The sequence below is a fragment of the Odocoileus virginianus genome, chromosome 5 (assembly GCF_023699985.2).
Source record: "Odocoileus virginianus isolate 20LAN1187 ecotype Illinois chromosome 5, Ovbor_1.2, whole genome shotgun sequence".
NCBI lineage: Eukaryota > Metazoa > Chordata > Mammalia > Artiodactyla > Cervidae > Odocoileus > Odocoileus virginianus.
This window is the reverse complement of record NC_069678.1, coordinates 19,032,883-19,047,302: the sequence shown is the minus strand read 5'-3', so window position 1 is coordinate 19,047,302 and position 14,420 is coordinate 19,032,883. Positions and strand designations below refer to the sequence as shown.

The window sequence follows — 14,420 nt, the reverse complement described above, 5'->3', positions numbered from 1 at the left end:
GGGAGCCTGGAGGGCTGCCGTCTGTGGGGTCGCACAGAGTCGGACACGACTGAAGCAACTTAGCAGCAGCAGCAACAGCATACTGTATTGGTGTTTTTCTTTCTGACTTAACTTCGCTCTGTATAACAGCCTACAGTTTCATCCACTTCATTACAACTGATTCAAATGCATTCTTTTTAATGGCTAAGTAATATTCCAATGTGTGTATGTACCACAGCTTTCTTATGCATTTGTCTGCCAATGGACATCTAGGTTGCTTCCATGTCCTGGCTATTGTAAACTGTGCTGTGATGAACACTGGGGGGTGAACGTGTCTTTTTCAATTCTGGTTTACTCGGTGAGTATGCCTAGCAGTGGGATTGTTGGGTCGTATGGCAGTTCTGTTTCCAGTTTTTTAAGGAATCTCCACACTGTTCTCCATAGTGGCTGTACTAGTTTGCATTCCCACCAACAGTGTAAGAGGGTTCCCTTTTCTCTGCACCCTCTCCAGCATTTATTGTTTGTAGACTTTTTGATAGCAGCCATTCTGACTTGCATGAAATGGTACCTCATTGTGGTTTTGATTTGCATTTCTCTGATAATGAGTGATGTTGAGCATCTTTTCATGTGTTTGTTAGTCATCTGTATGTCTTCTTTGGAGAAATGTCTGTTTAGTTCTTTGGCCCATTTTTTGATTGGGTCGTTTATTTTTCTGGAATTGAGCTGCAGGAGTTGCTCATATATTTTGAGATTAACTCTTTGAAAGACATATTTTTAAAACAGCAAGTATTTTTCCAAATTCATTTAGTCACTTCTTTTTTCGGTCAGAGAAGGAATTTGGCTAAAAGGCCACGAAAGCAGAGATAAGTAAATGGCCAAACTCCAAGATTCATGTGTAGTTGTGAAGTCCCAAAACAAAAGCTGTATCCTTTTGAAGTAGACTTTATACACGAATTTCCTTTGATTACTAAAGAAATTCCTCTTGCCTCTGAAGATTTTAAAGTTATATACTAAAAAATTTCCAAGGAATAAATCATACACATTAAGAAAATATGCCACTCTTCTAAGCATGTATTAGGTATTACTTTAGGCATTAATTTAGAAAATGTCATTGTCATTCTGTGAAACTCTCTTTTATGGCCTTCCGTGGGACTAAACCTTTGGCAAACACTTTGAATCATTAACATCACCAGTCAACCTTTCTACACTGTTAGAGTCTTTCTTACTCTTTGTCCAAAGTTACAAGGTTCTGGTTCATGCTGCTTGAATCTGAAGAGATACTAGACACCAACACTTCCCACAAAAAAAAAGCAACGGGGTCTAACAACAATCCACTCCAGTAATTCCACCAAGGTGATTTTTTTCTTAGCTCTAAAGTTTAGATTCGGAGATAAGCACAAAGCTGATACATCTCTGGCTAGTACAACCATAAATAAAGCAAAGACAAGTCATCTCTAACTGAACTTTCTGCTGGAATTTGGCACTGCCCATGTTACTTCTTAGATCAGCAAAATAGATTTAAATTACTCTAAGCAAAACAGATGTAAATATACACCTTATATGATTATGAAAAACAATGAACTTTCATCACTGTGACTTCCCTTAGTGAACCATACATAAAATTGTCTTGTTCAATAAACACCGAGTGACTGGCATTGTGCTGAGAGTCAGTTGTAATAATAAAAAAGCATATGACACTTCCTGTCTTTCAGAGGCTTGTGATACATATGAGAACACAAGCCTTGAGACCAAAAAACTAGGGACCAATAAAGAAGGAACTTTTTTTTTTACAAAAGCAGGTGTTATATGATACAATAAACAGTTAATGAAGCTCTAATGGCTCATCACAATCTTTTTCTCAGACTAGTTGTCCAAGCTATTCCTTCTGCATAAACTTGCTGGTACATTTAAACAAATCCACCCTATTTCCTTGGTCACAAATGAATGGACCATGGATCATGAGCCAGATTACTGCAGAAATTCCATATAATTATATATATAATCAAACTCTCTTTTATGTTTGGGGAGTCTGAATAAGATATGTGAGAAAAAGACTAAAGTGGAATTACTGGAGCTGCTGTTGAATCAGGAATGACAACAAGCCACTATTCTAATTTTCCATGAGGACTAGTGTACGTTCCAAGCTATGAAATGTAAGAGTTGGTTTATTAAATAATAGTATACTAAACAGTCAATAGCTACATCTACTTTTTTAAATATTAAAATATTTGTTAAACACATGTCCAATTACAAAATAAAACAATATGGTTTGCTTATTGGCTCTGTTAATTTTCATTTATACTAAGCAAAATCTGGGGGCATCAAAATTCCTATACTTCTTAATTTCTAATGCAGTCACACAGTATCAATTACAGTAACTTCTGTCAATGAAATTGAGAGCCTGAGTGAGACTTCTACATCTTTCTTTTTATCCCCTTATTTATTTTTATTGCGATTTCTACATCTTTCTGCACAAGAAATGATGCCACTTTCCTTTTTGATAAAACTGTTAGAATATTTTATACTGAAAAAAATGGAAAAGAAAACTAAGCATGTAAGCATGAGATCATTATGTCTCTCATTTTCATTTTAGCAAGAACAAAAAGAACAATCCAGGATTTAAGAATCAAATTCTTGTCCAATGACATAGTCATGATGATAAAATTAACTTCCTTATCCCTACTTTGAAACAAAATAAAGCAAGAAAAAGTAAAAAAGGATGCTATCTCTAACAACTTCGAATGTTATCTAGTTAAAGTTCATGCTTATCTTTACCTTTCCTTGATACAAAACACTAAGGTATGATAAATCAGTAATTAGGAAATGAAAAACTCAAACAGAATGTGAGAGAGTCCAACAGTTTTCTTAAACATGAGACAGTTCCTTCCAGAACATCAGAAGATTGGAGGGAGGGTGACAAATAATTTTCTAGTAGCACTTTTCACAGCAAACTAATGAGAAGTAGCTTTTACAGATGTAAGAAATGTAATGTATTCATTTAAAAAAAAGAATAGCATTTACCTTCCTTTGTAAAAACACAGTCCTTTTAAGGCTACAATAATTTTCTTCATAACAAATACTTGTTCTCCTCCTAGAAAAATGTTACTAGTCATGATGTCAATCTGTGGCTTGACAATTGCTACTTTTAATGTATACTGTACTGTTTTCATCAAATAATACAGAAATTATCCCAAACCTATGAAAAAGTATTCAGCTATTTCAGTGTTTCTTTTGTGGTTATATTCATTATATATATACATCAACACATTCCTTCAAGTCTTAACACCCATCAAATCTCTTCTTCATAGTGCTGGATCCCATTTACATTTCCCCTCAACATGACAGTGTCAACCCAAAACAACAATAAGTTCTCATCAGCCAGTACAGCTGGAGCCTTGCCGAAACCCTGTTTTCAGCTGCCCCCTTGCTGCTGAAAATGAACTTTGAGGCTGGTGCACTATAGAAATACACCAGTTACATCTGAGAGAACAGACTGAGCACAGGGAATTCTTGAGAAAAGGCAGAAGTTATGAGATACCTTCACTACAGTATCCCAAATCTCCTAACACATTTGATTAACGACCACACACACATGAAATGTTTGACTACCCTAATCTTCAAGTCCAAAATTCTGAGCTGCTAGATATTTATACTTCAGGAAAAGAATTAACTGAAAATTTCAGTGATAGTGAGTTGTGACCATAATCAGAGAATGAATCATTTATTGTCAGCATATGCTTATTTCTATCATGCCTCTCTACATTCTTTAAAAAAAGAAAAAGGAAAACCTAAGATACAAACTACCAAGGAATTCTAACCTATTCATGGTTTAACATACAATACTTTAACAGAGATATTCAAATGGCAAGTCTATGAAAAACGTATTTTCATTTTAGAGGAAAAGTAGATGGCATGAAAACGCATCTTACCCCATTTAGTCTAACATTTGTAACATTCAGAAGTGGTCATATAAACACTTTCTTTTACATAAATGACTAATTATCTTACACATTCTTCACTAATAAGAGTAAATGCTTAATGAAGGAGAGAGAAAAGAATAGAAAGTCTCAGTCACATATATCCAAACATTCCACAAGTAATGTATTAATCAGCCCATAACTCATATTAAGCTAAAATTTAGGAAGTCTACTTTCCAATAACCAAATGGGAAAACCACCATAAAGCCTAAAAAGAAATTTTTATGTTTTTACTTCTCCTTTAGTTATAAACAAACAATATGGCTATAGGGACAACAAAGAATAAAAATCAATAAGCATCTTATATTTTCTAAATATGGTCTGGTATCAACTCCATGTTCCTCTTCATAACTTGAACAGCTCAAAGTCAAGTTCGTATTATAGCACTTAAGAGTGTCCCACTCATACAATTTATTTTATATTGCTTCCTATCCCATATATTTTTATCTTCCACAGTATTCAGTCCAATGCCTTATGTACAGCAAGTATTCAAAAATATCTTTTATTCTTTCAAAATGAACTTACCCTTCGAAACGACACAACATAAAACGTGTCTCCCCTTCTGCGGATGGCTTCAAAGAAGTCTTGATAACTTCTGGGTGAAGCATAATATACCTGTAGCTCACTCCCTGAGTTCCTGCTGAAGTAAGAAAATGGCAAAGTGCTCTTAAACTGATGAATTTCTATCCTCTCAAAATGCTTCCTAATCTAAGGTAATATCTGAATCATAAGAATCTCTCTCAACCAAAACATTAGTAGCATTTTGGCAGCAATTTTTATAATAACATTTTGAAAAGCTAAGATCTAGTTCACTAAAGCTAAACTCTCATTTCTGAATCAAGGCTCTAAAATGTACCAGTCAAGTGCATTGCAAAGTATGTGAAAACAACAGAAGTACCAGAAAACAGACTTCTGCATCAGTCTGCATGATTTTAAAATTTCGGTAACAAAAATTAAGTCTGAAGAAAAGTTCTTTTTCACCATTCTGTCAAATCTGTGAAAGTACACTTGCCTATGAGGCTGTACAAAAGGTGAAAAAGAGTTTAGGATTTGGAAACAAATATACCTGTCTCTGAATTCCTGTTCCACCCCTCAAGTGGGCATTCTGGGGGAAATCCATCCCTGAGCAACTTCATTTTCCTCATCAGTAAAAAGAGGGTAACCACATAAACCTTTCAGGACTGTCACTGGGGTCAGAGATGTTAGTACCAAGCATGTTACTCCTATGGGTCCTGTTCCATAGGAGTCACTCAATGATTATTAGCCATAGATATTAAAAGTATCATGCCAGTGCCTTGGTAAACTTATATCTAAAAATGTAACACCTCAACACATCATATCCCAAAAGATGTACTCAAATGGTATTGATGTAGTTCTTACTAATATTTTCAGAGTCTTTTATTGTTTAGCACAGTAAGCTAACACCCAAAAGTTAAAGAGAGTAAAAAAAATGTTTTTCTTCAAAAACAAAATCATATATATTTAATTCTTATAGGTTCTTCTATGTCTTCAAACTTTTATTAACTTAAGAGGAGGGAAAGATTGACCTAAAAGGAAATTACAAATGATCCATAAAAACTTCCTCTGAAATAATTTCATGTACTCAATAGGCCATTTCTAACTATAATATTTTGCCTAAACAACTCTTATTATTTACGGTAGTTATGTTCTGTAAAGTCAGTATGAACTCTGAATGAGAAAACACTGAACCATTCTCCTAAGGGAAATACAGGTTAGGTTCCTGTGAGCCCTTAGTTACAGCATTATTGTTAACTGATCAACATATAACCTTGCTTTATATGTTTCCATTTAAAGACATATTCTTTAACAAATACTGTTCACTCATTAACAAAGCACTCACAGTCAACAGCGTTATAACCTGTGTACAAATGAAGTTTATCTAACACATATTTTCTCTACATGGCACAATACAGCTTTCTCAAGCTCTTACAAACACTAGGCAGCACACTTCAGAACTATGCTTGGGGGCAATTTGAAATGATGAATTTACAAGCAAAAATCATAGAATGTAAAAAATATGGCACTAAATAGATCTCGGAAAGGACAAGTGCTTATAGTATGAGAGCTGAAACAGGAAGCCAAAGTACTGGTTTGCTGAAATTCACCTGGGAAAGCAAATGACCATGCAAGTACCTTGAGTACTGACTGGGGGTAAAAATAAATTTTCTCCAGTAAGAGAAATACATAAATACAGAATGCATGAATAAAGACGATCAACTATAATTCACTTTAAAACATTTTTAAAAAACTGTTTTTTAATAGCAGTTTAGGTTTAAGCGGTTTTCAGTTTTAAATAGCAAGTTTGAGATTAAAAGAAATGCAAAAAGGCAAAATGGTTGTCTGAGGAGGCCTTACAGATAGGTGTGAAAAGAAGAGAAGCAAAAAGCAAAGGAGAAAATGAAAGATATACCCATTTGAATGCAGAGCTCCAAAGAATAACAAGGAGAGATAAGAAAGCCTTCCTCAGTGATCAATGCAAAGAAATAGAGGAAAACAAAAGAATGGGAAAGTCTAGAGATCTCTTCAAGAAAATTAGAGATATCAAGGGGACATGTCATGCAAAGATGGACACAATAAAGGACTGAAATGGTATGGACCTAACAGAAGTAGAAGATATTAAGAAGAGGTGGCAAGAATACACAGAAGAACTATACAAAAAAGATCTTCACGATGAAGGTAGTCATGACGGTGTGATCACTAGACTAGAGCCAGACATCCTCGAATGTGAAGTCAAGTGGGCCTTAGGAAGCATCACTACGAACAAAGCTAGTGGAGGTGATGGAATTCCAGTTGAGCTATTTCAAATCCTAAAACATGATGCTTTGAAAGTGCTGCACTCAATATGCCAGCAAATTTGGAAAACTCAGCAGTGGCCACAGGACTGGAAAAGGTCAGTTTTCATTCTAATTCCAAAGAAAGGCAATGCCAAAGAATGCTCAAACTGCCACACAATTGCACTCATCCCACACCCTAGTAAAGTAATGCTCAAAATTTTCCAAGCCAGGTTTCAACGGTACATGAACTGTGAAATTTCAGATGTTCAGGTTGGATTTAGAAAAAGTAGAGGAACCAGAGATCAAACTGCCAACATCCGTTGGATCATCAAAAAGCAAGAGAGTTCCAGAAAAACATCTATTTCTGCTTTATTGACTATGCCAAAGCCTTTAACTGTGTGGACCACAACAAACTGTGGAAAATTCTTCAAGAGATGGGAATACCAGACCACCTGATCTGCCTCTTGAGAAATCTGCATGCAGGTCAGGAAGCAATAGTTAGAACTGGACATGGAACAACAGACTGGTTCCAAATAGGGAAAGGAGTACATCAAGGCTGTATATTGTCACCCTGCTTATTTAACTTATATGCAGAGTACATCATGAGAAATGCTGGGCTGGAGGAAGCACAAGCTGGAATCAAGATTGCCAGGAGAAATATCAATAACCTTAGACATGCAGATGACACCACCTTTATGGCAGAAAGCAAAGAAGAACCGAAGAGCCTCTTGTTGAAAGTAAGAGAGGAGAGTGAAAATGTTGGCCTAAAACTCAACATTCAGAAAACCAAGATCACGTCATCTGGTCCCACCAGTTCATGGCAAATAGATGGGGAAACAGTGGCTGACTTTATTTTTGTGGCTTCAAAATCATAGCAAATGGTGACTGCAGCCATGAAATTAAAAGATGCTTGCTCCTTGGAAGAAAAGTTATGACCAACCTAGACAGCATATTAAAAAGCAGAGACATTACTTTGCCAAAAAAGTCCATCTAGTCAAGGCTATGGTTTTTCCAGTAGTCATGTATGGATGTGAGAGTTAGACTATAAAGAAAGCTGAATGCCAAAGAGTTGATGCTTTTGTACTGTGGTGTTGGAGAAGACTCTTGAGAGTCCCTTGGACTGCAAGGAGCTCCAACCAGTCCATCCTAAAGGAGATCAGTCCTGGGTGTTCATTGGAAGGACTGATGCTGAAGCTAAAACTCCAATACTTTGGCCACCTGATGTGAAGAACTGACTCATTTGAAAAGACCCTGATGCTGGGAAAGATTCAAGGCAGGAGGAGAAGGGGACAACAGAGGATAAGATTGTTGGATGGCATCACCAACTCAATGGAAATGAGTTTGAGTAAACTCCAGGAGTTGGTGATGGACAGGGAGACCTGGCGTGCTGCAGTCCATGGGGTCACAAAGAGTTGGACACGACTTAGTTACTGAACTGAGAAATTAAAAACATTTTTACCTAATGAAGAAATAATATACCATCATAATAATGAGTCAAAAAATGAATATATTTTTAACATACACATAGTAATTGAATGAAATATTCTGGTTACAGAGATCTATAAGTTACTACATATAGCTGAAAAATCTATTTATATAAGATAATGATGAGAACAAACTTAAGATGGAAGCAAACTCTCCATTTCAACTTTACTGAAATACTACGCATTTAGAATTCCTTAACCAAGAGCCTCCACACTTTCTTACCTGATACTAGTGGTTTCTGTGTATTGGACAGCCATGAGCTGAGAATTTGAGCCCTGTTCCAGAGCACCCTGAAAGAAAAGAAAATGTTTTAATGTTACATAATGAAATGATATGAGAAGTTTCCTGTATTGACTCATTCTATATTTACATTTACTAAACTTCATTAAGATATTCTTAAAGATTTTTTCATGAATATTCTAACATATTAAGTTTACATAACTAAATACCAATAAAGAAATTAGAACTCATTTGGTCATATTCTGAGCTGAAAGATGTGTCTTATGGACAGTAAGACATTTAAGGGTCTTCCCATATATATGCAAGATATAGCCACAAATCTTAGTCCGAGTATCACAGGTTTTAAGAGCCGCTCATACAAGTATTACTGAATGTATAACAACTTAAGCATTAGTCGCTCAGGCATGTCTGACTCTTTGCGATTCCATGGGCTACAGCCCAGCAGGCTCCCCTGTCCATGGAATTCTCCAGGCAAGAATACTGGAGTGTGTAGCCATTCCCTTCTCCAGGGGATCTTCCCAACCCAGGGATCAAACCCAGATTGACTGCACTGTGGGGAGATTCTTACTGTCAGAGCCACCAGGGAAATCATTAACAACTTGTGTTTGTCTCAAATAATTTTCCCAATGAAAATTTCCTAAAGTATGAAAAGAAAGTGAAAGTCACTCAGTCATATCAGACTCTTTGCTGACCCCATGGACTATACAGTCCATGGAATCTTCTAGGCCAGAATACTGGAGTGTGTAGCCTTTCCCTTCTCCAGGGGATCTTCCCACCCCAGGGACACATCTCCCACATTGCAGGCAGATTCTTTACCAGCTGAGCCACAAGGGAAGCCCACAGTATGCAACGTCCAGAACAGAACTAGATCCTGATGTTTACTTTGAGTAAACACAGAGATCTGCATGCCTAAATACAGACCTATAGACCAGTCCATCACTGAAGAGACCTTACCAGTGCCTCTTCACCTTCTGGAACCATTAGTGGTCTTCACAGACTACAGGAGAAACCTGTCTCCCACTCAGCATCTGCCCTGCACTGTGTCTTCTCACACACCCCGGCAGCTTGGAAAACTGATCTTTCAAGCAAGTTTTATAAGACTATCAGAGTTCAAGAGCACATTAGGAATTGACTTTACTATTATCCTGTCAGTGACTTAACTAACTGTTTGCTAAGTCACTTCAGTCGTGTCCGACTCTGTGTGACCCCATAGACAGCAGCCCACCAGGCTTCCCCGTCCCTGGGATTCTCCAGACAAGAACACTGGAGTGGGCTGCCATTTCCTTCTCCAATGTGTGAGAGTGAAAAGTGAAAGTGAAGTCGCTCAGTCGTGTCCGACTCTTAGCGACCCCATGGACCACAGCCTACCGGGCTCCTCCGTCCATGGGATTTTCCAGGCAAGAGTACTGGAGTGGGTTGCCATTGCCTTCGCAGAACTAACTGTTTAATCACAAGATTACTAGCATTTGTTTGTTACTGTATCCATCCATTCTTCCTTCAGCAATCAAACTTTCACAGAATGTGCCTAATACATGTACAGGTGCTACAGAATTTGACTTCTGCCATCAAGAAGTTTGCAGTGTAACTGGGAAGACAATAGAATATAATGCTAAAACACAAGAATATACAAAGGGTTAAGGGAAGAGAAGAGGGAACAATTTTGGTTGGTGGTAGATGGAACCAATATGCAGGGATGAATAGAGGGCTTCCAATTCTTGGCTTTGTAACAAGTCAAGGGTCTTATTTTATGAAAAACTAATGTAGGTCTTAAATATAGTAAGTGCTCAAAAATGCATTAAACAAAAAAAGAGCACACATAAAATGAAAAGAAAAAGATACTTAAATAATAAAATATTATACTTACTGATATGCTTATCAAGTAGTAAATAAAGCCAAAATTAAACTACAGCTAGTGGATAATACAAATTTTAAAATAAACAGATTAAATAGCTAATGAATTTTAAATGATTTTGCTACTTTGGCACATATGAAATAAGCACAGAAGTCTGAAAAAAGCCAGACTTCTTTCCATAGACTCAGAAATGAGTGGGTAGGCTTTAAAGAAACCTGAGTTACTTACAGAGGCAGCACGCAAAGAGAAACCAAACATGCCATTTACCTATGCAAGATTTACACCAATAAACAAAGGGACTTGTGAAAATTTGGCCATGAACTTCAACATTTTTAGCTCTGTGGACTTAGCACAAGGTTACAATCAGAAAAAAAAAGTGAGACATTTACATAGAAGTGAGAAAGATGTTAAACTCTCCAATTATGTTGTAGATTTGTTTTTCCCTTTAGTTCTGTCATTTTTCTGCATTATGCTTTTGAAACTTTATTATTTGGAGCCTATACATTTAGAATTGTTAGAACTTCTTGATTTAATGCTCCTTCTCTCACTATAAAATTTCTTTGTCTTCTGTAATATTCTCTGTCTACTTTGTTTGATTAACACAGCCACATCAGCACTCTAATGCTTAGTGTTTGCACATAAAACACACTTCACCCTTTATTTTGCATCTGTCTGTGTCTTTATGTTTAAAATGTCATTTCTTGCAAACAGCATATAGTTGAGTCTTCCCTTTTAAAAAATCTAGTTTGATAATTTCTCCCTTTTAATTGATATGCTTAGGCCATTAACTTTAATTACTAATATAACTGAGTTTGTTTCTACTACCCTGGTATATATTTTCTATTTATCCTAATTATTTTTTATTTGTTTATTCTTTTGGCTGAAATATACACTTTTTTAGCATTCCATTTTTACTGCCGATATCACCTTTTTAGCTATTCCTTGTGTTCATTTTTAGTGGTTGCTCTAAAGATTATACTTTGTTCTTTAAGCTACCAGTCTATCTTCAAATATTACTTGAACAATATAAAAACTTTGTAAGAGTATAATTCCACTTATCCCCCTTCCTTTTTGTTCTTATTATCCTATATTTTACATCTAAACAAACTATAAACCCCACAATAAGCTGCTATAAGTTTTGCTTTTAAAACAGTCTTTTTAAGATCCCAAATAGTTAAAGCAATGTTGAAAAAAAAAATGGAGCTGGAAGAATCAGGGTCCCTGACTTCAGGCTATACTATTAAGCTATAGTCATCAAAAGAGTATGATACTGGCACAAAAATAGAAATATTGATCAATGTAACAGGACAGAAAAACCAGAAATGAACCCATGCACCTATGGTCAATTTATGACAAAGGAGGCAAGAATACACAGCATTTAAAAAAAAAAAACAGGATAGACACTACTTTAGAACCTTCCAATGCTATGATTTTCTCTCTGTTTGTTTGGCATGTGGGATCTTAGTTCCCTGACCAGGGATCAAACATGTGCTCCCTGCTTTGGGAGCGCAGGTCTTAATCGTTGGGTCACCAGGGAAGTCCCCCAGTGCTATGATTTTCATAATCTGTAATTACCTAGGCAGTAATTCATGAGTTGATGGTGGTATGATTATCAATTTAAAAAAAAAATTCATTTCTTAAAAAAAAAAAACAAAACAGTCTCTTCAACAAATGGTGCCAGGAAAATAGGACCACTACATGTAAAAAAATGAAATAAGATCATTCTTTAATACCATACATGAAAATAAGCTCAAAATGGATTAAAGACCTAAATGTGAGACTGGACACTATAAAACTACTAGAGGAAAACATAGGCAGAAGACTCTGACATAAATTGCAGCAGTATATTTTTCGGTCTGTCTCCCAGAATAATGGAAATAAAAACAAACAAATGACACCTACTTAAACTCAAAAACTTTTACACAGAAAAGGAAACAATAAAGAAGACAAAAAGATATCCCATAGATTCGGAAAAATATTTACAAATGATGTGACTGACAAGGGATTAGTCTCCAAAACTTACAAACAGCTCATGATGCTTAACAGCATCAAAACAAACAATCCAATTAAAAAACAGGCAGAAGACCTAAACAGACATTTCTCCAATGAAGGCATATAGATGGTCAAGAGACACCTGAAAAGATGTTCAACACGGTTAATCATCAAAATGGCTATCATCGAAAAATCCACAAACAATAAATGTTAGAGAAGGTGTAGAGAGAAGGGAACCCTCCCACACTGTTGGTGGGAATTTAAATTGTTACAGCCACTGTGAAGAGCAGTATGGAGGTTCCTTAAAAAACTAAAAACAGAGCTACCATATGACCCTGCAATCCCACTCCTGGGCATATATTTGGAGAAAAACATGATCTCAAATGACACATGCACCCCAATATTCATTGCAGTACTGTTTACAATAGCCAAGACATGGAAGCAACCTAAATGTCCATCAACAGAGGAATGAATAAAGCAGATGGGGTACACATATACACTGGAATATTACTTAGCCGTTAGAAAGAATGAAATCATGCCATTTTGCAGCAACACGGATGGACCGAGAGATTGTCATAGTGAGTGAAGTTAAGTCAGACAGAGAAAGAGAAAAAATCATATGACATCCCTTATATGTGGCATCTTTTTTTCTAAAAAGACATGATAAAAATGAACTTACAAAACAAAAAGACACTCAGACTTAGAAAATGGGTAAAGGGATAGTTAGGGAGCTTGGGATGGACATGTACACATTGCTATACTTAAAACAGATAACCAACAAGGACCTACTGTGTATATAGCACATGAAACTCTGCTCAATGTTATGTGGCAGCCTGGATGCCACTCCTAGTGGAGTTTGCGGAAGAATGGATACATGCATATGTATGGCTGAGTCCCTTCATTGCTCACCTGAAACTATCACATTGTTAACAAATCAGCTATACCCCAATACAAAAAAAAAGGTTTTTGTTTTTTTTTTAAAGATAATACTCTTTTAAAGACTTTGATATACACCAATAAAATAAAGATACTAAAAACAAACAAACAATAAAAAAAAACCAGCCATTTATTTTTATCCAGATATTTTACCCATTGTGGTGCTTTTTCACTGTTGATAATCTGGTGTTCTGTCTGGTACCATTTCCCTTAGTCTGAAAAACTCATGTTAGTATTTCTTATAGTGCAGATCCTCTGGAGACAAATTATCTCAGTTTTTATCTGTCTGAAAATGTCTTTATTTTGCCTTCATTTGGAAAGATATTTTTACTAATTTGCCCCTTTATCTTTTCTAATAACTCACAGTTCAGGAAGAGGGTAGAATCATGAAATGGGACAAATTAAATCAAGAATATAAGGCTTAGAGATGACAGAAATTTTAAAAATAATGTTCATTTGTCAAATTTATAGAATACCTTATTGGACTATTAGGTCCTTTGCACAAGAAGGTCGAAATGAGCAAAGAAGACTAAGCAGAGTAGATACAGGTTTTGTATACTAAGAAACAAAACCAGATGAACTCTTTATATGCTTTGGTATCAACAATAGCAGAAGCAGAATGACTCTTGTTCCCCGAGCTGACCAAGAACTTTCAACTAACAAAAATAAATGGAAAAAAAACAAAACAAAACAAAACATAGATTTATCCTTGTCATTCCTTTTTTCTGTAATAGCTAAGACTCCCATTTTTTACCATTATCTAAGCTCCCTACTAAAAACGTATGTACCCAAGATAACAGAGAAAGAGATAAGATTTTAAACTACAAATCTCCAAATGTTCAAAAGCCATGAAATTAAAGCAAAATTCTTTATCTTCCACTAAAATTTCTGTAAGATTAAAGAACACCAAGCACCCTTACAAAGTTAACTCTCTGCTTATTTATCTAATGAACAGGAAAGAGTAACATGAAAAAATATGTCAAAAGATAAGGCAAAAAAATTATTTAGGCCAATGATTTAATCTATTTTTTATAAAGCCCATTTTGCCAGCTGTGTGGAATTCTCCATTGGCAATAATCTCTTCCTGCTCCCTTTTTGCTCTTCCCTGTATAACAAAGGATGAAAGCCTGACAACTATATTACCCAAACTTTTTTGCTACCAGG

The 14,420-nt window shown here is 35.8% G+C and overlaps 1 protein-coding gene across 1 annotated transcript in view; it reads right to left on the bottom strand.

The window, feature by feature from the left end:
* ATF6 (activating transcription factor 6) overlaps positions 1 to 14,420 on the bottom strand; it is a 239,568-nt gene that overhangs the window by 130,016 nt on the left and 95,132 nt on the right. The window contains exons 13-14 of the mRNA XM_020875014.2: positions 8,459 to 8,526; positions 4,482 to 4,596 (exon numbers count right to left, since the gene is read on the bottom strand). Coding sequence (XP_020730673.2) covers positions 4,482 to 4,596; positions 8,459 to 8,526 — 183 coding nt within the window. The remainder of the gene's footprint in view (positions 1 to 4,481; positions 4,597 to 8,458; positions 8,527 to 14,420) is intronic.